The sequence below is a fragment of the Magnolia sinica genome, chromosome 9, assembly GCF_029962835.1.
Source record: "Magnolia sinica isolate HGM2019 chromosome 9, MsV1, whole genome shotgun sequence".
Classification (NCBI taxonomy): domain Eukaryota; kingdom Viridiplantae; phylum Streptophyta; class Magnoliopsida; order Magnoliales; family Magnoliaceae; genus Magnolia; species Magnolia sinica.
The window spans coordinates 71287470-71314769 of record NC_080581.1 but is presented as its reverse complement, the minus strand read 5'-3'; the positions used below and the strand labels follow the sequence as shown (position 1 = coordinate 71314769).

Below are 27300 nucleotides of genomic sequence, written 5' to 3'. Positions count from 1 at the left end.
GGATCCAAAACTCAAGTGTACCACACCATAAGAATCAGCGGGGATTAAACGCTCACTGTTGAAACCTTCTTGTGGGCCGCTTAGTTTTGGATAAGGCTGTAGTTTTGAGGCGGGAATGGCCTTATGAATGCATTGGATGGCACAAAAACATCATGGTTGGGCCCAGAAAGGTTTCAACAGTGGGCATTTCCATCCTCACTGTTTCCTGTGGTGTGGCCAACTCAAGTTTTGGATCTCCCTCCCTAAAATGAGTGAAATCAATGATCAACGGAGTGGATATAACACAAACATCGTAGTTAGATCCATGGTGCTTTGGGTTTACAGCCAATCCATGTCCTTTTGCCAATGGGCCATGCTACATGCACATTTGGGCCTCAATGGGCCTTTATAATTACACGGTAGGCACGAGATCTGCGATGATGCACACTTGAGTTTGCTTCGGCAACTAGTGGAGTTTCAAAGTGTAGGAGATTGATCAGATGTCCATCCTACATCTCGATTGTTGGGTGGAAATAGACCAGTATGGGTCCCAGCAGTAGGGCTGACAATGAATTCCTGATCATACCTTACCTTATTTAAGCAAGTATGGGTCCATTTTAGGGGTCGTTTATAAAACTGGATTGGGTTTGGTTCCACAATAGTGTAGATTTTAGAAATGGGGTGAGTTCGGGTGGTCGGGTCTCCAGTAACCTACGGGTACCTGGTTACATCCATACATGTATTCATATGTATGCACACGAACAGACCCATGCATATGTTTCATGCTAACATCATGAGCCAAACCAAATCCACGCCCAACACGAACTGTCGGTCTGTCCCCTAAATACCCTAATCTGGAAAATAGAATGTCCTATCTAGGTCATCTCTAATCCAAAAGCAGCTCCAACGTCCTAACACCTGATGGGAGCCTGAACCTGAAGGAATTCCAGGTTCGGGTAGCCAGACAATCCAATAAACCCGAACCTAACCCAACCGTTAATGGTCCCACCCAACAGGGTACATGGCATCTGAGTTTCATATAATCTCTCCAAGTCATTTGAGGGTGTTGTTTGGATATCTTAATCTGTTGGTCTTATCCAAGCTATTCAGTAGGCGAGAGTTGAGAGACACCCGATAATGCAGCAGATCACAGACCAGTATCTGCATGTGTACAACACTCAAGGGGGGCTTGTACTAGGCAGCTGGCTGCTCTAGAACATGAATTTCTGGGCTCCGGAGGAGTCCCAAGTGCAGAAACTTAAACCCAAAAATGCCATGGCACTGGCTATGATGGTGTGGACATCTCCTTGGGCTCAATCAGAAAGTTCTGTAGTTTGGAGTAATTTTGTGAACTGGGGCTCATGTAAATGAGAAACAATCATGGGACATGCAGTGTAGAAGTTCAATGAGGTTAAGTGCCCTACTGTACATTGTGAATGTATGGTGATTAGGACAATTGATCTATGCCGAAAGTTGCATGGAACTAGACAATCCTAACCATACAATCACTCTTCCTGCTAACCATCCAATTGCGGCCAGTGATAGAAGGCCATTCCATGTCCTGTTGCTCCGACTTTTGGACTATGGCCCATCCACATGATGGTCCAAATAATCAATGGTCCTGACAATATATGCAAAATATTGCATGTATGCACTTCATGGATTGACCTTCCTTCAAATAATTACAGAGTAAAGGGGGCTTTTCTTTCATATTTAAGACTGTATACAATGAATCTTTGATGATTATACAAAATGCTGCTTTCACATGTGCAGTAATATATGACAGAATTTCGTATCAGAAATGAATGCAATGAAGATCAGATACTCTTCCGACAATCACATTCGGTGAAGTTCCTCTCCTTTATCTTCATTCAATCTTCCTGAAACTGAGGTGCGAGTTCATGAATCATGTCTGCCGCAAGGACCTCAAAGTCTCCTCACAAAACCTTGATTTCCAGCAAATGACGGAAATGAGATGGAGAGATGCTTTGATGGTCAAAAGGAGCTCAGGCAGTCCTTTATCAATTGAAAGATGGGATTGCCATAAGAGGTGCTTCCCAATCTTTCAAACATGATCCCATCCATTCTAGCTTGGATTCCATCAGAGTATGAAGTTAACTCCTGCAACAGCCCCTTAACTGTCGTTTCCACCCCAAACAGGGTATTCCCTATGCCACTTACGATCTCTGGTAAGGATGGTGAGGTTTTTGATAACTCGACTAATCTCACCTGGGCCCCACACAGATGGAATAACAAAGGATCAGCTGCAGAGAACCATGTAACAATATCTGAAGATTCACTCATTATATGATGAATTGCAAACTATAAAAATGTGCGGCCCAAGTTAACGGGCATTTTTCATTCCGTAAGCATTGAGTAATAGATTCAAACCCTTGAATTATCGGGACCGATCACCCGGAGTGTGGATAAATCATAGTTCTAAAACTCGATGACTCGACTCAAAACTTGGCCTAGGCAACTTGAGTCGACGAGATTTCGATCCGAGTCACTGAGAAGCTCCCTTTTGAGTAAGACTCCGCATCACTCGAACTGAGTCACTCGTCAAGTGAATGGCATTTTTATTTTAAAAAAAGAATATACAAAGTAGGGAGACAAGACTCCAACCCCCAACTAGTTAGCAAGGAATGCACGTCAATGCTATACCATTTGTTGTTTTTGTGACTATATAAGCCATTTCTTTATACTCATCCAATTACAGACATGTATTATGAATATAAAAGCTTAATAATTTAATTATTAAAATCAAGTTGAATAGACTTGAGTCTTTGGGTCGACCTAACTGTTACCTCCAATGAACAATCCCAACCCGATTGCATTGAGTCTAGTTGAGTTTTCGGGTTTTTGACTATGGGATAATGATGAACCAAACATTACATCTAATGAACAATCCCAACCATCCGACAAGTTGGAGTCTTTCCAAATGCACATGGACTGCTGGCTAGATTTTATTCATTTGACCATCCATTTGTTGGGTAAAGTCTGATGACTGTGATTGTAAAATGATGAAGTTCTTTTGCAGCATGACAATCAGCAGTGGCGGCCACCAGATAAACTCCATCACTTGAAGGTGGGACCCACTAATACAAAATGCGGGCCACTACCCATGGGCAGGCTCAGAAAATATCCTGAATTTCCAACAGAGTCCATATTGAGTCCCCGGCAGCAGTGTGGGACCTGGATTTCCACCAGTCCTATGGAAATTCAGGTCCCTGGTTGAGCCTGCAACATGAAATGTACTGTCAGAAATTTGAGTCCCTGTTAAGCCTGGGGTCTCAAAATGGATTTGGTTGAAAATTTCGGTATCTGGCTGATCCTAAGGTCTCAAAATGGTCTCTGTTGGTGGGACGAGCCTTGTAAGTAAATTTTTTCTTTTCTGAATGGAAAAAGTATACCCAACACCCAATTTCTGAGGGAAAATTGAAATAACCCTTTGCCATCATAAATAAATCAAAAGTTGAAAGTTATACCGCCACAAGACAGATAATATTCGTGATTGATGTTTGGTACAATACATTGGGTATCAATTCGATGTGTGTTGACCATAAGTAGCAGGAATGTTATGTTTTCCTTAGAGTGTCTGTGCTTGACATTCCAAATCGTATCTATATACTGCCAGTGGTTTAAAACTGCTCTTCGTGTGTTCAATGGCTGGCTGAGATAACTAGGGGTGCAACTCAAGCGGGTTGGGTTAAGGGTCAACCTGAGCCCAACCCACAACCTGACCCAACCCGAGGTGCTTGACCTGAACCCAACCTGAATTCCCCTAATATACTCAACCAAAAACCGACCCAACCTGAATTCCCCTATACTAAACCATAAACCAACCCAACCTGAACCAACCCAACCCGACCCGACCCAAATGCATATGGTTATTCCCAACTCGATCTAACCCAACTCACATTCACTCAACCTGAACCCAACTCGATTTCAAATTGGGTTGGAATCTTCCAACTCTAACCTGACGAGGACCCTGACAACCCGATCCAACCTCACGTGAACTCAGGTTGGGTCAGTCAGGTTCAGGTTGATCCAAACCCAAGTTGCAGCCCTAGAAATAATTGCTGCAGGAATAACCTGCAAGCAGTGTTACCAAAGTATACGAAAGTGTGCAGCATGGCAAACTCAAAAAAGCACGGGGTATCCCCGTGCACACAAAATAATATTTTCATAAAATAAAAAAAAAAACAAAATAAAATGATGAAAACACTAGAACAAAGGAAATAAGAAAAGAATTGATTTTTTTTATTTTTTTTTCGAAATAAATATTCACAAAGGCCCAATAAAAACCACTCACTAGTAATCGAAACTAACAAATTGATATAAAAAAAAAAATGAAATTATTGATAATCACCTAAATACATGGTAGTTAGTATGAACATTACTTGCTGTTTTAAAAGATTAGAGAACCACAACAGAAGGACAAAAATAAAAAGAAAAACAAAACTTGTGCTATTTTGTTATACGGCTCATGGTACCTACAAGTAAAAAAACTAAAATCTAGAGAGTGAGAGGAAGTTCTTATGAGTAGTTTCTTTAACAAGAAGAGAATCGAGGCAAGCTTGAGGGCTAGGAATGGGACATCTTTTGAATCGACAAAAGAAATTCACATTAAAATTTTGAGAAAAATGAAAGCAAAGCTTTGTCAAGAATATGTTTGAACTACTCACTTAAGGGGTCCGATATGGGGCACTTATCAATAACATCACTAAGATACCTCATCCAAACAAATTCTGCTGTCGTGTTGTGTCAGAGTGTGTCCAAGGGTTCCAAGCGTTGGCACAGCAAAAACTTAGAAAGTAGTGTCCAGGTAACATTGCTTGCAAGACATCCATTTAGAATAGTAATTTAATTTGGAATCCTTCAGTGATTTGGAGTTGGAAATTTTATCAGGTGATATGCATACCAAGTATTGTGCATGTGCAGGAGAGAGGATGGTTGAGGCAGCACCCAACAGAATAGTTTTGGTTCACCTAAACTACTAGCATTTAACGTTTGTTGTGGGTGTATTCATAACACTTGCAGTAGAAACCCTTGTTATTTTAGGTTTTATAAGATGCTCAATCTTATGTGGGCTATCTGGGCGGAAAGAAACAATAGGTGTTTCTGGAACTTGAGGGGGTCGTCGGCGGGGTTTTTTTTTAATAGAGGGAGTTGGTTTCCTTCAGAGATTGGGTGCCTTGGTTTCAGGAGATTGTTTCCAGTCATGGGACTGGATTGTGTATAGTTTTTTTTTTCCCTCTGTTAGTTTTTCTCTTTGGCAATAAATTCTCGTCTTAAAAAAAAAAATGGCATTTTGCCATTCGATCCAGCACTTCTACATGTGGTGTCCACTTTTCAGTAATCTAATCAGCCAATGAAAGTAGGCAATTAGAACCAATAATCCAGATTAAATGCTGTCCAATGAGATTGTTAGAATCATAGAATCATCTGATGTGGGAGATATTGGGGGTATCTTCCACCCACCATTGGGCCTACCATATGAACAATTTGGATTACCACAAGGTGGGCTCCACAAAAACTGCTGACCAAGATAAAGCCTCATCTGACATTGTATTTCTCCTCTATTTTCTAAACAGAACGCAAATGACCTAAAAGGAAGAGTGTCAGGAAGTAACCTGACTGTCTTGTGGTATATTGGCCTTCTGTTTTGCAATGGCTATAGCTCGAGACATTCCACCGATAGCATCGACCAGACCTAGGGAAGCTGCATCATTACCAGTCCATACCCTTCCCTGAGCAACTTCCTCCATCTGATCTACCTGCCAACAGAACCAAAGTCTCCATAAAATGATAGAGAAATAATGCATGCTTCAATTCCACGATGAGGTGAACATACAGTCATTGATCTTGAGAAAGCCGCTTTGTCTCGAAACTGCCTATACGCATTCCGCGCAGACTTGGCAAAGAGTTCAGCTTCATCTGGCCTGGGAGAGAGTTCACACTCTTCATTAGAGAAACAACATGAGAAAGTAAAGAAAGGCAAAAGGCAGAAACAAAGAGAATAAAAAACACATGGATATAGCTGGCACGCTGGATTCCATGTATTTGGGACCATGGTTCTGTGACACAAAATATTGATATTAGGGGACCTGCTGTTGATGGAGGATGCCTTCTAACCCTTTGATCATTGGCCTACAAATTGACGGTTAAGGAGAGAAGATGGCAAGATGGCAACGGTCTATATTCAGTGGGAAATTGTCCAACAATCAAGGGTCAGAACCTTTCATTCTGGAAGATTTTTATGGCATCCACCATCCAAGGTGGGTCCTGTGCTGTCAAGAAATCATGGCCCAATATTCACAGATTCCCATGAGTCAGTAAACTGTTTGTTGGCTGATGAGTGCAATCCTATACTTTAAACAAAAGCTTCCCCAACAAGAGAACAAGCAAAGTTAATTGGATCAGTTGCATAAACTGGCCCTGTAGAGTAGACCTTTCCCTTTTCTCAGCAGTAGTAAACTTTACCAGCATCATCTAAACCTCATCCCAACTAACTGGGGGACAGCTAATCAGCAGTAATCAACTTCATTAAAAAATTAGAACAAAAGACACAGGTTTCTGCAAGTTCTAAAGGCCAAGAGGAAACTAAGGAAGCATTTGCATGTTCAATCAAATAGAACTGCAGTAACTCAATTCATTAAAGAATAAATGGCTGAAGTGGGGCTATCCCAACCAAACCACAATGAGGGGTGGCCCTCGAATTGCAACTTGGAAGGCATAGAAATGTTTTTAGGGCTATGGTCCCTCCGCCATTTAGGTCATTTCATCTACAATTAAATGACTGAATTGCAATTCAGTTCAATTGAGCAGCCAAATGCAACCTGAAGTAATGATTTTCCTATAAACAAATCAACTTCATCAACACCTTGATTTTGTCTAGTGACGTGCCTCATGTCAATCGAGGGACCACACTCTCAAAACGTGGGTCCCATTCAATCATGTATTATACTTAGGTTGTTTATTTTAGGAATGGAATTATTCTCCTTCATTATCCCATTCAATCATGAACTATACTTCGGTTGTCTATTTTAGACAGAATTATTCTCCTTCATCATCCCTTACATTAGGGATTGTAATCACTCAAAATTATGGGTTAACATATACCATGTACAACATTCTATAATCTATTTAAGAGGATGTAATCTCATAATGAGGACCACCCTGAATTGAATCAAAACTTGATTTCAAGATCTCGACAATTCAGATTTCTGTAGAAATATCATGATATCAGAGCCACGGTGCTCTCTTTGAAGTTCGTGCGATTTTCTTTTTGATCGGAGACTTCTCGTCTTCGATTTATGGACGTCCTTGTCTCGTCATTCTCATTAATTTTTTTTTATTTCCTGCAATACAAGAAAGTTGTAGCATCTCTCAGTTCATACAGAACGAGTCTTTGATCTTCCAAGCAACATCGGAAATTACTCTCAGTTCATGACAACCTGAGTATTCATAACATTCAGAAGATTTTTAGCATTTTTTGCTCATCAGAGATTTGATCATTCTTGGTTGTCAATCATAGAAATGAAGAAGTTTGAGGTATTTTTCGTTTGATTTACGGCAAAAATTATACCTATTGGGCTTTCCAACTCCAAGTATACTATGAAGGCAATGAATTGTGGGGGCATGTCTCCGAATCTGATTCGCTGCCTACAGAGGATGAGAAAAAGATATCCTCCTGGCATACTCAGGATGCAAAAAGCAAATCCTAGATTCTTGAATCAGTAGATCCTTAATCCATTTTAAATCTCAAACCCTACAAAACCATAAAGGCCATGTGGGAATTTTAAAAAAAAAGGTATATCATGCACATCAATTCCAATTAGAATTTGACGTTGCTCAATATCATCAAGGAACTTTCTCCATTCAAGAATATTATTAAGACTTTCTTACTTTATGGGTTGAATATGAAGAGATTAAATATGCTAATGTATTTGATGCCATTTTGGCTGAAATACAAGGACTTTAAGCAACTAGTCACCGGGACCAATTTTTGATGAAAGTACGTTATGAATATGAGATTGTTCTGTCTAATGTAATGAGTAGGGTTCCATCTCCATCCTTGGATGAATGCCTGAATGAACTTCTTTGTGACGAACAAAGGCAAATGATGAAAGTACATTTGGAAACTATAGAAAGTATTGTTGATGTTCTTTACGTTGCTTGCTCAAGGAAAACCTTCTCCTCATGATAAGCATACTGTGCAATGTTACAGTTGCAAAAAATTTGGTCATTATGCCTCCCAATGTCAACAAAATTTTCATAGTTATTGTAAAGGAACTGGTCATCTCATTACTAAATGTCGTAAACGGTCTTAGAATCAGACTACTCCAAATCGGTTTCCTCGTGCCTATATTGCAACAACCGTTGCATCTGTTCTGCAGCCTGCGATTTCATCTGCTTCGATTACTGCCTCCTCCTCATCTATTACACAACCTGGCTCGTCTGCTTCTGACCCCAAAATGGTCTAGCAAATGATTTTAAATGCCTTTTCTGCACTTGGTGTCTCCAGCAAAACCAGAAAACCTCATTTTGTTTGGTATCTTGATTCTGGAGCATCAAATCACAAAACATTCACATATGAAAATCTTTCCAATGTCAAAAATTACATTGACAATCTCCAAGTTCAAATTGCAGATGGAGACGGTCTGTCAATTACTACAGTTGGTGATGTGATGCAGGGACATGTGATGGCTTAACCCTAGACGCATGTATAATCAGGTTAAAGAATATTCAAATAAATACACCAATCAACTAACCGTTTCCAATCAAAGGGGTTAGGTAAATCTCAACACAATGATAAGGTTATTCCGTCAGGATCATGCCCCTTAGCATAAGATCACATAAACAGTAAAAATGGAGGACCTAGGAATATGAGGATATCCCAGATCTAGCATAAGTCAGTCCACAGTCAAGTTTGGATCTGATTCTACTAACTAACCATCCCTCTTTTCCGTTCAAACTAGAAAGGGGGTATCTAGAGAGGAATGAAAGGGGTGAAGAACGAATGGTTTGAGATGAAGAAAGTACGGGTCCTTTTGTCGTCAAAAGAAAAGAAGGAAGATGATTCTTACCTTTTCCTGCACCTCGAAAATTTAGAAAGAAGGAAACCTGAAATCGAGGTGGAATCCTCAACACCTATGAGTCAATCCTAAAACCCTAATTTCTTGAATAAAGAGGAAGAAAAGAGACGAATTTCTATTCATTTAAATAATAATGAAAATAAGATTTCTCAGAACGTATATATAAGCTATGGAAAAAGTAAAAGTACATAAAAGCTCCTGAAAACAAGAAAAATAACGAAAAAAGATGAAAAGTAAAGAAAATGCAATAAAGACCCTAAAATAAGGAAAAGAACAAAAGCGCCTAAAACTAAAACACCCGTGTGGTAGGGTATGAAATCTGACCCATGGATCTATGGTCAGGGTGCGGTCATGTCACTCCTGCACTTGTAGCACGTCAGAAAATGGGTCCAATGGACCCAGCGTCCATCCACATCAACTCCTCCATTCCAGTACTCTGTTAGTGACACCTCCTCCTCTGGTACACTGTAAATGGTGCACTACTGATGTCCACATCATAATGTTCCAGGCCTAGTCTCATTGACAAATGTTTATCTCTCTCCTCGCTTGACCACCAATTTGCTTTCTGTTGGCCAACTTGTTGACAATAACTGTAATATCTTATTTTCACCTTCGGGTTGTGATACAAGATCAAATGTCGGGGAAAGTGATCGCAAAGGACCCTAGATTTGGACGTCACTTTCCTCTTTACCTTTGTGCACTTCTTCAACATAAACCAATAAATGATTTGTTTTGTTTTTTTCTTGTTCAGAATAATTGCCAATTGTGGCACAATAGGCTTGAACATCTAAATTCCAAAACTTTATCGATGTTGTTCAATTATGGATTGACAAATAAATTTGTTGGTGTGAAAAATTGTGTTTCTTTTGATTGTAGTACTTGTTAAGTTTGGAAAAAGTAAGACCCTTTCATTTCCTACATCCACTACATTAAGTTCAAAATGTTTTGATTTAATACATAGTAATATATGGAGAATGACTCCTGTTATCCCTCATGCCCATTACTAGTATTTTGTGACCTTTATTGATGCTTTTAGTCATTTTACTTGGGTTTACTTCTTGCATTCGAAGTCCGAAGTTTTTCATGCGTTTAAGATGCTTTTAGCTTATGAAGAAAATCAATTTTCTACCTGCATTAAAATTCTCCATTCAGACTTTTGGGGGGAATATGTTTCAGCAGAATTTCAAACATTTTTGGAACAAAATGGGATAATCTCTCAGCGACCATGTTTGTATACCCATCAACAAAATGGTGTCGCTAAAAGAAAATATATACATCTTCTTGGTGTAACTCGGTCTCTTTTGCTTACATCTTCCATTCCTCCCCATTTTTTTGTCTGAGGCACTTACAACTGCTGTTTATCTTATAAATCGGTTATCCTCCATCAACAATCAAACCCCACATTTTCGCCTGTATAACACACCCCCCATCGTATGATCATCTTCGTACTTTTTTTTGTCTTTTTTGTCCATCTACCTTCTTCCGAACGCAGCAAACTCACTGCTCAGTCTTCCAAATGTGCATTCCTTGGATATGCACCCCATTAGAAAGGATTCATTTGCTGTGATCCTTAAATTCATCGTATCCAGATTTCTATAAATATTTTTTTGAGAATCAATATTTTTTTTCAACTACATCTTGAGCCTCCTAATTCTGTCTCTACAATCTCCTTGCCTGGGTTTTCCAACGAAATAACATTTACTCAGTTTAACCCTAATTTTGTGTATCAAAGGCGGAGGAAAGACACAATTACAGGACAAGTCCCTCAAGATCTCTTATCTGCATTTGATCCAAGTTAACCCCCCTCTTTGCGTTGCTCCTTGCGACTGTTTAAGCCTCTTAACCGATATGGTTTTATCCATACTACCTTAATGGGTACACTGTCTTCTACTTCTATTCCCCACTCTTACTCTCAGGCTGTGTAGCATGAATGTTGGAGGCAGGCAGTGCAAGATGAATTATAGGCTCTTGAAAAGAATCACACTTGGGATATTGTACAAGGTCCCACATCTATCAAACCGAATGGATGCAAGTAGGTTTATTCTATTAAACTCAAACTTGATGGATCTTTGGACTGCTATAAAGCTCGTCTTGTGGCTTTAGGAAATCGACATGAATACGGGATTGACTATGAAGAAACATTTGCACCAGTGGCAAAAATGAATAACGTTTGTATTATTCTCGCCATTACAAAAGCATAGTCTTGGCCGATATATCAAAAGGACGTCAAAAATGGTTTTCTTCATGGCAACCTTAAGGAGGAGGTCTATATGCGCTTACCCCAAGGAGTACACTGTACTTCTTGCCATACTGTGTGTTAATTGTAATGTTCCCTTTATGGTCTCAAACAAGCTCCATGTGCTTGGTTTGAGAAATTCATAAGCTTTCTTCGTCACATTTGTTTTACTCAGAGTACTTACGATGCATCTCTGTTCCTTTATCAAACTTCTACTAGCCTTTCTGCTCCCCTTGTTTATGTTGATGATATTCTCATCACCGGTACTAATTCCAACATGATAAAGCGTCTTCAAGCTTCTCTCCATGCATCATTTCATATGAAGGATTTGGTTATGCTCACTTCCTTGGACTAGAGGTTCATTAATTTTCTAGAGGATTGTTTCTCAAACAACACAAATATACTGAGGATCTCCTTGAACTTGCCAATCTTCAACATTCTACTCCAATTGACACACCTCTTGCATTAAATGTCAAGTTGAGCAAAGATGACGATGATCTTCTCCTTGATCCTACCTTATATCAACGACTTGTTGGAAGTTTAATTTATTTATCTATCACAAGACCTGATTTATCTCATATGGGTTTATACTTTCCCACAACTAATGAGCTTACCCTATATGCATACTCTGATGCTGATTGGGTTGGCTGCCCCGACACACGCCGATCAACCACTGGCTGGGAAGTTGACCGAAGCTTCATCACTAGCATCAGCACCCCCCTTGTCATCATAGCATTATCCTGGATATCTGGGATCAACTGAATCCTCATGTTTATGGAAGAAAAATCATAGAAATTTCAAATCAAATGAATAACCATAATTTTCTAGTTTTACAAGTCTTAATAGAAAGTATGAAAATGAAGGATTATGTGGGGTAATGGTAAACCTAGCTTAGTTTTGCTTTCATTTTTCAATTATCTTTACAAACTGCAAGTATTAGTTTTTCTAAAATGAATCTATATTTGATACTTCTACACTAAATGATTTGACCAACATTTCGCCTGTGTTTAGGACAATTGGTTCTTCTTGAACATAGAAAATAAAAACAACAAGAGTTTTTGATAAAACAACAGCAATCAGCATTTCATTGTTCCTCTGCCATAACAATCTCTTTCTTGGAGTGTTTACTAAGATGGTGATAGAGCAAAATATTGCAATGTAGATCTCAGAAAGATAACATGATAGCACACTCAGTAACATAAGCGCAGCAGACTGAAGCAACATGCTCCTTGAGTGGTGAAAGTTGCTTCTCTCCCATGCAAATTATGTGAATATGTGCTTGTAAGAAGCAACAGAGTTCCTTACCTGAAAGGGCGTTGTTCGGCAACAAGAAGCTCAGCAAATCTTCCCCTTGATATAATCTCTTTATTGAGGCCAATCCTTTCATATAGTTTGTTTAAACAAAACTTTCCTGTATGCAAGAAAGTTTGGTATGTTATTGTCTACACCTTACAAGACAAATAGGCCTCACATAGGGAAAGAAATAATTTAATTGTCATTACAGTTGCATATTCTTTATTAGCACACTGCAGGAAGAAACATGCAGTTGTAGTGTTCTGCAAGGTTTTCAATAGCAGAGTACTGAATGCATATAGCAGTAGAAAAGTAAAACATTACGAATAAAACCATTCAACAAGAAATAATGTCATTTAGTTTGGTGAGGTAACAGATCTACACATGAGAAGACACATTGTAACGCCCTGAAAATCGGGAGTCGAGTAGAAGTCTAACTCCCGAGTTCCAACGCATCACTTATGCAACATAATTAATGATGCTTAAATGTTGTCTGTATTAGTGCATAAACATGAATAAGATTAAGCCAAATCAGCAATACATAACCCAGGGACAATTGTAATACGCAAGCGGAAGACTTACTCAAATATGTATAGCGTTATAACTCAGTATAGGTCCCCAAAGTATGTATGCATTACCAGGTCAATAATTACATGTATTGTTTCAAATTACAAAAAAGTCAAAAAGGTAATCGTCTACTACAAGTATAACCCTGAAGCCTCGCCGATCAGAACGATCTATGTAAACCTGCCTAAATACTGCATAGATGAGAAGGCATCCTCATCGTCTACGAAGTCCGTCTCTGCCTCATCAGTCGGGTCTCCATCTGCAGCTAAGACAGAGTCTGGTTGGTGTGTACAACACCGTCCCGTAACGTGGGAGTGAGTGATCAACTCAGTGGAACAATAAAGCAAAGGTTAACATGTTCTCAATTCAGTCAAGTAGTAATGATAAAGCAATACAATTAAACATTCCTAAGTACTCTAATTAATGCAAGAATGGTATGAATAAATGATGTATGCCCTCATCTGCACTCCTTCTGCGATTTTTATCTAACGGTCGCGCATGTCAGTCACTTCTTCAGTACTCTGCCCAACGCCAAACGGCACATGCAGTGCGGTGCATGAACGTGATTACCAAGTTCTTATTAGTCCTTCTCATACAGCAGGATTGAGAAGTTAAGGTATTTCCCTTATATCAATTCTCAAACGATGATCCAATCTAGGGTCGTCAATCCTAGTAAATCTCATATGATGTTACGGTTCTAGGTCGCTGCAAAGGGCTCGTCACCTTATCAGTGCAGGCCTAGTGTACTCCTGTTGTTACGTAAGGACTCGTCACCTCTAGGCAGTCTTAGCATACGCTCGAGGTCACTACAAAGGGCTCGTCACCTTATCAGTGTAGGCCGACAGCTCGAATACAGTGTCCCATACCACCGTATTCGGCTTACGAGTCTGAGTTGTTCACTGTTCACTACGGGGAGGTTCGTCACCCCAGCGTAGGCCGACAGCTCGACCATGGTGTCCCATACCACCATGCCCGGCTCATGAGTCTTAGCGGATCGAGGTACTAAGGTTTAAAAGGGTTTCACTGGTGAGTTTGGTACCTTAGATTCAAGCAGTAACGTCCATACATGGTGAACATACATCGGGTCAATCGGGTTGCTTGATGAGCTCGACTAGTACGAGCGCACGTTGAGTTGATCGACATGAAGTGCGTAAGCACTCCGTGTGGCCTAACTACTGCCAACATCCCAAGTACGGCTCGGATTCATCGATCACGTCTTATGTGGCGAAATCAACCTCAGCCACCTATTCAATGCCTGTTACCGATGGCCTGGACTATTCGGTAGTCCCAAACACATTCAATTATAACAAATAGTCATACAAGCTAATCAAAACAGTAATGGATCAACAATTCCAATCATACTAGCATATGAGCATTCGATAGATTTCAACTTAAACATGAATTCACACATATGTAGTCCCTAAGTAAAAACAGACAGAATGTAAGTTACATGGAGGAAATCATACACATCGTTAAGATAGTTAAGAATCTCTTCTCAACGCCCATATAACGTTCAATTTATTACACACTTGTTCATTCAGACATTTCTACAAACACTTAGACTACATATTCCAACATACATAACGTATGTTGGTGATAACACGTATTAGGGCAAATCCTTTCACTAAGGAATTGTCACCATATACTTCAACCATATGTCTACAACAGTTAATCATGGCAAGTCCATATCCAAAATCTATACACATACAAACATTTCAACAAACACAAGAATACACAATATTCAATATAGTTCATATATATATGTAAACTACGGGAACAACGTGTCTAAGCATGTGATAGCAATTCAAGTCAGTCATAAATCATTAACTGACATTGAAAGCCTTGAAAACCATAACCTAAACATTTATAGTCCGCACCTTTCGCCGGTAGACTCGTAGCGAACTCAGTTTTAAAAGTTAAGTCTTGTCTACGGCACCACAATAACCTATATCAGGGAATAGGTCAGCTATTTCATCTATTACAATAGTTGGAAACCCTAAGACAAGTTAGGGTTAGGTTTTCTTACCTAAATACGGAGACGGAATCGCCTATATAGCGATACAGGAATGGCGGTTGAGTGCGTGGAGTAGCGGGATCGGATCCCAGGAAGAATCTCCAACTCTCACTATCACTTTCTCTGTTTTCCCTTCTCTTTTCTCTTCTCTCTCTCCTAGGGTTTCTTAAATTCGTATGAGATGAGAGAGAGAGGGTTTAAGGTCCTTATATAGGCCCAGGTTTGATGGAAATGGCACCAGGGCCAAGGTATACTTAGGTTATATCCAAATACGGACTGTTCCGGTCCAACTAAGCACTTTTGGTGGCCCCTTTTCCACGTGCGGTCGGACTTAAGCTCCTTGACCATGGATCTAGGTCAGGCTGAGTTTTCGATCCGATTGGGTTTGTAGATCAACCGTGGCGGACCAGTTTCAGTTCAACGGTCACGGTCACTCGATCAGGGTCACAAGTACACCGACATGTGTGGGACATTTCTCCTGATCCGAGGGTGTATTTGGCTCAGATTCTGACGGTCTGAATCCTTATATTTGGCCCGCAAGCGACACGACTCAGATTACTTAAATTTGAATTTTATTTCTAAATATTTTCACGTTTCTCACACACTTTGCTCCGGGCTCAAGTTGTGCATTTCTAGACACAGTTAGGACTTGATTTCCGAGGGGGTTGTCAAGTCCAGTAATACGGTCATATCCGTATAGTTTCGGGGTAATCGAACTTTCAACATGTGGTCCAGGTCCGATACGGAGTTTCGGTGTGCTCCCGAGAGCAACTGGGCTTTGATATGGATTCTAGATTTCAAGGTAACGTAGCGTCAATGATACTGCACGGTTTGGGTCTTGCAGATCATATTTAAAGTGATTAGTGCTAATTTCATAAGCACTCTAGTTTAACACTTGCTAACATTAACCTAATTTCTAAAGGTTTTGGTCCTTGGTGATTTCTGCCTGAGGTGGTACTCGGATCCTTGTATAGATTTTTCCGAGACGTTACACACATACTTGGACAAAATTCACAAGAAAAGGCCCTGACACTAAATCAACGCAGGCACTGATATGTGGCATTGGAATGCCACTTTCTGAAATTATTGCCACATGCAGTTGCATCAATCCTAGGGGTGCAAACTCGGGTCGGGTCAGGTTGGGTTGAGGGTCGACCCAAGCACAACTCAACCTCAAGAGTCGGCCCAAGACCTAACCCAACCCAACCCAACCCAACCCAATCCAAGGTAGGGTCGGGTTAGATCAGGTTAGGCCAGATTAACACCTACAACTAACAAATTAATACACGAAGCAAAACATCTAACCACTAAATAATACCATTGAGTAACACATGTAACTACAGAACTATACTAGCAAAATAAAGTATACAATATTTGACCTTTGATTTTTAGATTGAATGGGCACATGATTAAAAAAATCTCTAATTGTTTGTTCTGAATTCATCTACTGATAGTGATGATCGCAATTGATCATTCAATGTAAGGTTCTCACAATGGCCCATATAGTATGTTCACAACATGGAGAATTCCAATCATCAGACCACTCGGCTTGTGAGCCCTAATGGGAGACAAGACATCCTCAATCCTGAGCCATCATGGGGGAAAATGAATTCTTCTGATTGAGTTGTGAGTAACAACTCACGAATATTCAATTAAGAGCCCCTCATGTGAGAGGGTGGAACACGTGAGAGATCCCAACGGATGAGACACATGTCAAAGATTTTGGCCACTCATCCAGTAGAGACAAATGTGAACATTTTTAATGGACCAAAAATAATGGTGGTCCATTGATCATGCAGGTCAAAACTTGCATGAACCCTAGTTTCTATTTAGGCCATGATTTCACATTTATATCATGCATATTGGTCATAACTCATGTATATGTACTGCATGTAAGGTTAAGTTCAGGTTGCCCGAGGCCTCAACCCAAACCTAACCCAAACTAGGTCATGTTGAGGATTTTCAAACCAAGCCCAATCCGACCTCAACCAAATGGGATCTTAAGTTTGCGTTGGCCTAATTTTGTTTGTATTGTGCCAACCCAAGTTGCACCCCTAGTCAATACCAATGAGAGTAGAAGATACAAAACTTGGATGAAGAGCTTTCCAACTAAGAAAGATATGGCTGTAAACAGATCTCCCCGTTTAGATCTGATTCTTCTAGGATCTACAATCTTCTATAGAAGTGCATGATTCCAATAACATGTTACATTGTCAATTTCATTTTTCATTATATTAGATTAGGAGTTACAAAACTTGGGTCTTTCTTTTAAACCTTTTTCAAGGTCATTGTCATTGATTTGTAAAATTTCTTCTGGAAATTTCATGAAAGTAGAATAAAAAACCAATAAAGCATCAGGAATTTCCATGGCTCGTGGATATATATATATATATATATATAAAGAAAATTCATGTTACTTTGAATTGGTTGGAAGCTAATTTTAGTTTATCACCAATGGACATTAAATGGAGGAATTAATTGCTATCCAATGATTCGAGATTGATTCATCAATTAGCAATGTTCTGTAATGAAATAAGTTGCAATATGGCTTCATGAATATTCAAGATAAGCCAGATCGTAGCCATCGCATTGTTTTCTGCACCAACTAAAATTTTGATCACTTCAACAAATTGGGTTTAAATATGGAATATTGTCCACCAGGCACTATCTCTGAAATTCATACCAAAAGTCTAGCTGTCTCTGAGTGCAAATGTTTGTACAGAAAATTCATTTCTGCCCAAGCATGTTTAAACTTTGAAGATGCAAGTTCAATATTAACTGTCGGTAACCCTTCTGAGTTGTAAAGATGCTCTTCAAAATTCTTGTAGCTAATCTTACATTTGATCAAACTGTTTAATCTAACTCTTGATATAACAGTGGACTTCAGCTCTTTGATAAGTTAGCTACTAATCCGTTCAAAGGGTTAGTTTGCTGTCATATCTAAAGAACAGCATGGTAAAAGGTAAAAACAAAGATGAAGTCTAAGGCCTGGAAACCCACTTGGTGCAAGTGCCACCCATGGTTCAATTATCCAGACCATTGATCTGATGTTCCCAGCATGGATGAGGGGAAAAAAAATCGGGAGTGGAAGATCCTAGCCATCCGATCTTCAGCCTTCTGAACTGCTTCTGCAAGGCACCCAACCATCTTTTTGGTAAGCCACTGATCAAGGGTTACAATCTTCCAATCTGGGAGATTTCTGCGAGAGTCCTCATCCATGATGGACCAATCAGATATGACCTGGATCACTGAATCATAAGCCCCACTTGAATGGATAGGTGTGTGAATATTCTAAAGTTCCACAATAACAAATTGGAAGTGGGTTATCAAATACATAACATGGTTGAAAGAACCAAGGTTGTGGTTTATTCGCATCATAAAGTTCCATCCAGCCTTTATATTTCTAAGGTTATTGGGGATAGGATGAGGTGTTACTAATTCACCTGTGACAACACCATTGAACCATTTAAGGTAAGATTCACTGATTGTTCATGCCGCCATGGCCATGTAGTACCCTCCACTGGCAGCCAAGACAGACAAATGCCACCCGTCATTCAATTATCAAGATAATTCATCTTATGTTTCCAACCACGGAGGGCGGGGGCCTCAAAAAATTTACAGAATGTAAGCTCCAATCCATCCAATCTTCAACATTCTTTATACTGCTGCAATTCTTTTTAGGCCATCCACCATCTTTTTGTAAGCCACTGATCAAGGGTTACAATCCTCCAATCTGGGAGATTTCTGAGGCATTGTTCACCCATAGTGGATCCGTCAGATCAATGGTCAGGATCAGTGAACCATAGGCACTACTTGTATGGACCAGTGAATCAGGATTTTATAATTTAATTATATGCATAGTGGATATTCAAATACATAGCATGGTTGAAAGAACCAACTTTGTGGTTTATTCACATCAGAGGTTCCCTTTGGCCTTCATATATCTAACTTTATTGGGTATAAGATGATGTGTTTCCAATTCACCTGTGACAACCCCAATTGAACCTGTCAAGGTAAGATTCTCCGCAACAATAGTTCCTGCTGCCATAGCCATGTAGTAACCTCCACTTGCAGCCACATCAGACATTGAAGCAATCACAGGTATGGAGGCCGAGAGAAGCTTTATCTCCCTCCACATTCTGTCAGATAAACATCAAGGATTGAAGCATTTAAATTACAGAAAATTTGGAATAGGATATTTTGCAGAGAAATATTTGCCTAGAAACACAATATATGTTTGAGATCTATAACTAAGAGCAAAATGACCACTGTAGATATCCAATGTCTCAAATGACCAAATTGATTTTGTAGGTTATCTCCAAGTCATACTAGCATTGAAACAATAATGTTATCAAACTGAAGTTTAATCTGTTTTAATTACTACTTTTAAGTGTTTTGCATTATGATTTGTTCTCCCTAGAGGTGCATTTGAAAGTTCACAATATTCACATTGAACAAAGTGGAACAACTTGGCACATTGAAATATTTGTCATTGAAAGCATGATGGACTTTCTCCATTCTGCTCGATGCAGTGGATTCGGCATGCGAACAGGCAGCAATCTCTATCAATGATGGGAAGAAAGAGATTCACCACTAACCAAGGCAGGGAGATTAGGAATCCGAGATAAAGAATTTTATTGGAAAACAGTGTAGTTACATGTGAATGAACGAAATTTAGTAAAACTAGAGATTCTGAGGAAAGGGCCTTAGTAAGGGAGAAGGTATGGGCCACCCTTCTGGATGCGTGAAAAGCACAGCATCTACTTGTATATGGAAGTGAAATTTTCAAGCAATAATTCCAGCATGGTGACATTTTGCAAATGCAGAGAGGAAGAAAATGATTAAGAACAGAAAAGAAAAAAGAAAAAAGAGAGAATGGGGGCAGCAGATAGAGTGTGTATGCTTGTCAGTGTTTGAAGTATCAATACTGCTTCAAGTTTCACTGGTCGGGCATATGGAAACAATATCGATATTGCCAATAATATCGTCGATAACCAGAAATGTGGAGAAACATGGGGAAAATAGTGGATTTTTTCAATGAAATTTCAAGAGATGCTAAAATACACATTTGCATATATAAGAATAAAAAATTAAAAAAAATTAAAAAAAATGCATACATAATAGTTTTTCCATTTAATGGGGTATAAAAGCATGTGTCGTCATAAGAAATTAGTCCAACCATCCCATCTATCTGTCCAACCATCACATCTATTGATGCGGACATTAGACAACTCAAGTATATCAACCCAGGAGGTGTGCGTTACTTGTGTCAAGGTAGTTAGATGACAGGTATAGGTTGGGTCTCTAGAAGTTGAAGAGCTTGCACATGTGTTTGCGACGTGTGTAAATTGCTTCAAAGAGATATTTGAATCATTAGATTGCGAGGATGGTGTGATCGGACTGTAGGATCATCATAGCCCACCTTCATTGCGCTATCATTAGGGCCCATCGGGCATCTTGGATTTGAGTTTATCTTATGAATATTTTATTTACTTGAGTTTTGAGACTATGTGCGTACAATTTTTTGCGAATTTTTTTTTGAAACTTTTTTGTAGGGGTATTTTGGTCATTTAATGTAATTTTTAATTTATAAGGGTGTTTTGCCCTAAACATCAAAGGAATGTTATGTTATGTTTATGAAAAAAGAAAGCTTTTGCTTCTTCAAGGCCGGATGATTTATAACCCCAATTTGACCACCACAGAGAAATTATATATCCTGTACGAAATACAAAATTCGATCAGGTCGGGTCTTCGTGTTGGGGGGTGCTATAGCTTCCTCTACACTGTTCTGCATAATCCAAGACACCTATCATGACATTTCTTAGATTTATAAATGATACGATCAGGTCGGGTCTTCGTGTTGGGGTGTGCTATAGCTTCCTGTACACTGTTCTGCATAATCCAAGACACCTGTAATGCAACTATATTCAAAATCAGTTCATATCATTTATAAATCTAAGAAATGACATGACAGGTGTCTTGGATTATGCAGAACAGTGTAGAGGAAGCTATACAAAGGAAACTTATTATGTGCACTTGTTTTTTGTGATCTTTTGATTTCTAAGTGTGTAATGATGTCTTTTTCAACATCCCTTGAAGTTTTGTTGAAAAATTCAACCAATTTCCCAATGGTTCCTAAAAACAGTGATACATTATGTGATACACCTGATATTTCCCAAGCGATAACCGATATATTTCTGTATCCCAAGGGTGCGATACATCCATTGATACTGATACAGAAAACACTGCTCATAAGTTGCAGAAAGTACAAGGAGAAGCACAGCGGTTTTGGGTGCAGAATAGGTAAGTCTGTTTCAAAATTTTGGCAAGTATAAACAGCTAGGAGCCAGGAAATGAGAGACCTTGCAACTAAACTGGTAGTCATATGAATACCACTAATTTCATTGTAAAGAGCGCAAAAATACAGGGAAAGCTGATCTCTCTTATCCAACTAGATACATAACAAGAGCCTTTTGTTTCATCATGGATTTTGAAATTTCTGCTACAAAGAGAATTTAAACAGTCAATCTTTTCTTTGACAGACTCTTTCAATTCAAACAACAGATGTTCCTAGAACCTAAAAATAATGCTTCGTGATTACATAATCCATTGAATTTTGTTGTCCAATTTCCAATTAACTTTGTATACAAATTACGAGAATGTATGTTCTTCTTCCAATCTGGCATTGAGGGCTAAAGGAATAACTCTTTTAAGAAATAAAGGTTTTTATCTGAATAAGAATCAAACCAAAAGGGCCACTAACCATTTCAGTTGTTAATAGAACGAATCACACTTTTACCACTAAACAATACCCGCTACAATATGATTACTGTATACGAATGGACCATTTGCCAAACAAAGGAGTGGGACGTAATCAACCACAGATTCCATTCCCAAACTCGTATTTTGACCGTGCTTCAGGCCCTCAACAATATCAACTGTACTTGAACAGTTAAATAATCATAGTCACTGATAACATCGCTATTACCATTGCCAACCCTAGATACTTTAGATGCTAATTGTCCAGTCAGCAAGTGCAAATTCTTTTTTTTTTCCCCCTTGTCAAGCTAGCTATCAAATGCTAATTCTTCATAAAAAAATAAAATACAATGAGAGCTTTGCATCAACAACATTGCACTTACAAATCAGAAGCAAGAGCGTCACCACCAGGGCTGTCAATCCGTATGATAACAGCCTTATATTTTTTTGAATCTGAAAAGAGAGAAAACAGACTTAAATGATCCGGTGATAAATAAAGTGGAACATACACCATTCAGAAATAAATAAATAAAGTAGAACATACACCACAATTAGAGAGTTGCCAAGAGGAAAATAAAAAGGTCACTTTAGATGATGACAAAATGGGCAATAGTCTATTAAACCCAGGGCAAGACTGCTACGCTAAATGCATACATCGCGGTTATCACACTTAACTCCTGTGCACATGACACTTTTTGTTGACATAAACTACATCTATATTGCTCATTTGCTGGTCTCTTCTATGGATGGACCTTACCCCAAGAATCATATAGGTCGGATGATCAAAGCAACCGATTGGATGACTTTGGCCTATGTTTGCGATAAGCCTAAAATGTAAAATGGCAACATAATCCAGTGTTGGAAGTGGGAAAATGTCTTTTCAAAATGTTAGCAAGCATAAACATCTAAGAAGCAAACAAGTCCAAAGTGTGATTTGAAGCAGGAGCAGCCTCTAGGTAGAGGGTTTGTGAAAAGATTGTTCTGAATATCACCACTAATATTGATATCATCGGTATCACCGAGTGGGTGATACTGAAACTACATTATATCGTTCTGTTTCTAGATATCACCAAATTATCGGAGATATTTCCAAAAATATTGACACGGCGATATATTCCAAAAAATCGCCCAGGCTCGCTTGTATATATTCTAAATGTCGCTTGTATTAGCAATATTATCACCAATAGAGGTAAAAAAGTCGCACAGTGAAACTGAGCGTAAATGACAGGATTTTTTATTATTATTATTTTTAAAGGAAAACAAGGCGGTTTTTGGGATCCTTACTTCCATATCTGTAAAAGGGGTTTTGACACCTCTCCATTAGGGCTTGCGGATTGAAGATCCAATTTCATGGAGAAATCACAAATCGAAGGTTCGGAGGACCGGAAGCTTGGCATGAAAAACTTGAAAAAATAGCTTTTTTCTTTGATTTGCTCATGGATTTCACTGCAAATCCATGTCTAGGCATAATTCTCATTCATTGACATGGATTTGGGTGAGAAATCAAAAGAATCTATTATTAAAATGAGAAAATTGGGGAAATATGATTTTCCTCAATTTCTTCCATAAAACAATTAATTGGGGCCCCGATTTTTTAATATGATGATAAGGGGCTGATTGATTGATTGATGATTATCTCTTGAATTTTCAAAACTTTTTATTATAAATATTTTCGAAAAAATGGTTTAATGAAAAAAATAGTTTACACTTCTTTTTTTCTTTTTTTCTTTTTTCTCACTTTCAATTTCTTATGATGTTTTGTTATTCATGGTGATATGGTCAATGTATTTAATCGATGGGTTGCATTTGTTGGATGAAAAATCAATTTTTTTTCAATTAAAGATAATTAAAAAAATATTTGTTTATTGAAAAAAATTTCATCATATATATATATATATATAGTGTATGTGTATATGCATGCATGCATGCATGGATGGATAGATCATGGATGTATCATGTATGTATGTATGCATTGATGCATGTATGGATGGTTGGATCTTGGATGAATGGATTGATTTTTTTCTTCTTTTTTTATTAATGTTTGAATGTGTATGCGTACACGTGTATTTTAATGGAATATGCATGCGATGTTTTAAATATCGATGATATCGGCCAATACATCCCACAATATATCTTGTATCCCACCTTTGCGATACGAAATGCATGGGTGGTGCCAATATATCCCACATGTTCGATCCAGTGAAAATTTTCAATTTCAGATCCCTTTTTTGTTGAAATTACGTTAAATCAGTGTCAAATGGTTATAAATCCATTGGTTTCTTCATGTTTTACATGAAAAATCATAGAGGTGGAGCTTTGATTTTGATGTCCATTGGTTCTTCACGTTCTCCATTTTTAAAATTTTTTTTTTTATTTAAAATTTCCTTCAACCAACTATCAATTAAGACTAATTTTGCAGTATTTAGAGTATTTGATGAAATGATCATCACATACACTCTAATTTCGAAATTTGTGTGTAGGTGGTCCGATTTGGGAAAAAAATTGAAATTTCCCCAATTTCTCCCAAATTGCTTGCAATGTTGCACTCCAAACATGAAATCAAGCATGTATGAGGGTTGATTTACTAATTTGCTAAGTCCTCGTCAATTTTTGGAGTATTTAGGAGTGTTTGATGAAATGATCATCACATACACTCTAAATTTTATGCATTCAATTGAATATACTTGCATTAGTTCAGTTAGACAACGCATAGCTTAGGACCCTATACAAAGAAAACCCATTATGTGCACTTCTTTTTTGAGATGTTATGATTTAAAATGTATATTAAGGTCTTTTTAAACAATCCCTGAAGTTTCATTGAAAAATTCAACCATTTCCCCAATGTTTCCCCATGTTTCCCAAAAAGTGAGATAAATTACCTGATACAAACGATATTTCTCGTGCGATAACCAATACGTATCTATATCCCAAGTATGTGATACATAAGCGATACCGATATTTCAAACACTGTATGCACGCGTGTATGCAATGTTTTAAATATCGACGATATTGGCCAATATATCCCACGATATATCTTGCATCCCACCTGTGCGATGCAAAACACACAGTTAGGGTTAATATATCCCACATGTTCAATCTGGTAAGTATTTTCAATTTTCGATCCTTTTTTTTTTTGTTGAAATTATGTTAAATCAGAGTCATATGGTTACAAATCCATTGGTTCTTCATGTTTTGTATGAAAAATCAAGGAATTGAAGCTTTGATTTCGATATTCATTGGTTCTTCATGTTCTCCATGTTTTTTTTTTTAACCAACTATTAATTGAGACTAATTTCGAAGTATTTAGGAGTACTTGATGAATGATAATCTCACAAACACTGTAATTTCAAATTTTGAGTGTAGGTGGTCTGATTTGGGAAAAATTCGAAAATTTCCAAATTTCTCCCAAATTGCTTGTAATGTTGCACTCCAAACATGCAATCAAGCATCCATGATGGCTGATCTATTGATTTGTTAAGTCCTTATCAATTTTCAGAAAATAAAAATAATTTTTAATTATAAATTAATAAAAAAATAAAATATTAATTTTTATTTTTTCAAAAATTTCCTTCAATTAGTTGTCAATTGAGACTAATTTCAAGTATTTAGGAGTGTTTGATAAAATGATCATCACATACATTCTAAATGTTATGCATTGAATTTGAATATAGTTGCATTAGTTCAATCAGACAACACATAGCTTAGGATCCTATATAAAGGAAATGTATTATGCGCATTTCTTTTTTGAGATGTTATGATTTGAAAGTGTGTATTAAGGTCTTTTTTAACGATCCCTGAAGTTTCATTGAAAAATTCAACTATTTTCCCAATGTTTGCCCATGTTTTCCAAAAGTGTGATAAATTATCCGATACAAACGATATATCCCGTGCGATAACCGATACATATCTGTATCCCAAGGATGCAATACGTAACACGATACCGATATTTCAAACGTTGCGTGTATGTATAATGTATGTACGTATGGATGCCTGGATAGATGGTAGGATCTCTGATTAATGGATGGATTTTGTGTGTGTGTGTGTGTGTGTTAAAATGGAATATGTATGCATGCATTCATGCATGCATGATAAATTGATGGATGTTGCGTAAATGGATGGATCACCATGCATGTGTTTATGTATGTGTGTATGCATGCATGGATGGCGGGATGGCTTGATGAATGGATGGATTATCATGCATACATTTATGCATCTTTTTATGCATTCATGGATGGATGGATGGATTGATCATTATGCATGTGCTTATGTATCTTTTTATGCATTCATGGATAGATGGATAGATGGATGGATGGATCATCATGCTTGTGTTTATGTATGTTTTTCCCCCTTCCTATGGATTCCACATAATCAACCTAGACCTAAGGGCTTTGACATCATTTGCTACGTCGATGTTGTCAAAATCGTTATCATATTGCAAATCATAAGATTTATATATATATATATATATATATATATATATATATATATATATATATATATATAGCGGAACGCTCACCTGCGAACCAGTTCGTACGGACTACATACGAACTTTTTTGAGAAATCATTTCTGATGAGTCTCGAAAATCTAAACGGTCCACATGAAGCAGAACCTCGTGAAACCCCCTGGTACCAATTTTTACTTTGAACCAAAACTTCAGTGGGCCATGAAAAATGCAAACAATTTCTTCCCTTGATTTGAATTTCTCTTTTCTATGGCCCACCAGAATCTTAGATCAGGGTGAAAATTCACCCCCTAAGGTTTCATGGGATTCCGCATATTATGGACCATTCGGATTTGACACCCATGACGTGTGTAAAGGTGTGCACGTGCGTAGGTGAGCATGCCTCTATATATATATATATATATATATATATATATATATAATTTTCTTAAAAAATTGAAAATATATATGAAAAATATAAATATAAGTAAATAAATAAATATTAAAAACTCATCAATCATCCTTTTGCCATCAATATGCACCAAGTAATGCCATGTCATGATAGTGATAAAGGATTCTTATCTATACTTCGTTTTCGTTTCTTTTCTTTTTGTGTCTTTCAAGATATTTCCCTTAAAAAACATACGAGGATCATTTAATAATTTATGTTCTTGTTACCTTTCTCAAATGTAGAATTGCGTTGGAAAAGTGGCATTTGATTTTGTAGAAGACGAAAAAAGATATTTTGATTTCTAACCATCATTCCACAATACATATCAAGTCAACATGATTGTAACCATCCATAAAACATTCTGATAAGTTATACATCAATTCGGCGTTTCAACCAATTAAGAAGTAAGAAATCGTTTTTTTTTTTTTAAAAGCTCTATGATTTAAGATTGAAGAGAA

The 27300-nt window shown here is 38.0% G+C and overlaps 1 protein-coding gene across 2 annotated transcripts in view; it reads right to left on the bottom strand.

Annotated features, from left to right (window-relative positions):
- Positions 1-1609: 1609 nt before the first annotated feature.
- The window catches only part of LOC131255636 (serine protease SPPA, chloroplastic), a 105579-nt gene continuing 79888 nt past the window's right edge, over positions 1610-27300 (bottom strand). Inside the window, exons 8-13 of one of the 2 annotated variants that reach the window (XM_058256399.1) lie at positions 22333-22402; positions 19175-19329; positions 12622-12727; positions 5837-5924; positions 5616-5759; positions 1610-2208 (exon numbers count right to left, since the gene is read on the bottom strand). In XM_058256399.1, coding sequence (XP_058112382.1) covers positions 1975-2208; positions 5616-5759; positions 5837-5924; positions 12622-12727; positions 19175-19329; positions 22333-22402 — 797 coding nt within the window. In that variant the 3' untranslated portion in view covers positions 1610-1974. Of the gene's footprint in view, positions 2209-5588; positions 5760-5836; positions 5925-12621; positions 12728-19174; positions 19330-22332; positions 22403-27300 lie in introns of both variants that reach the window. The other variant, XM_058256400.1, reaches the window with a different exon arrangement.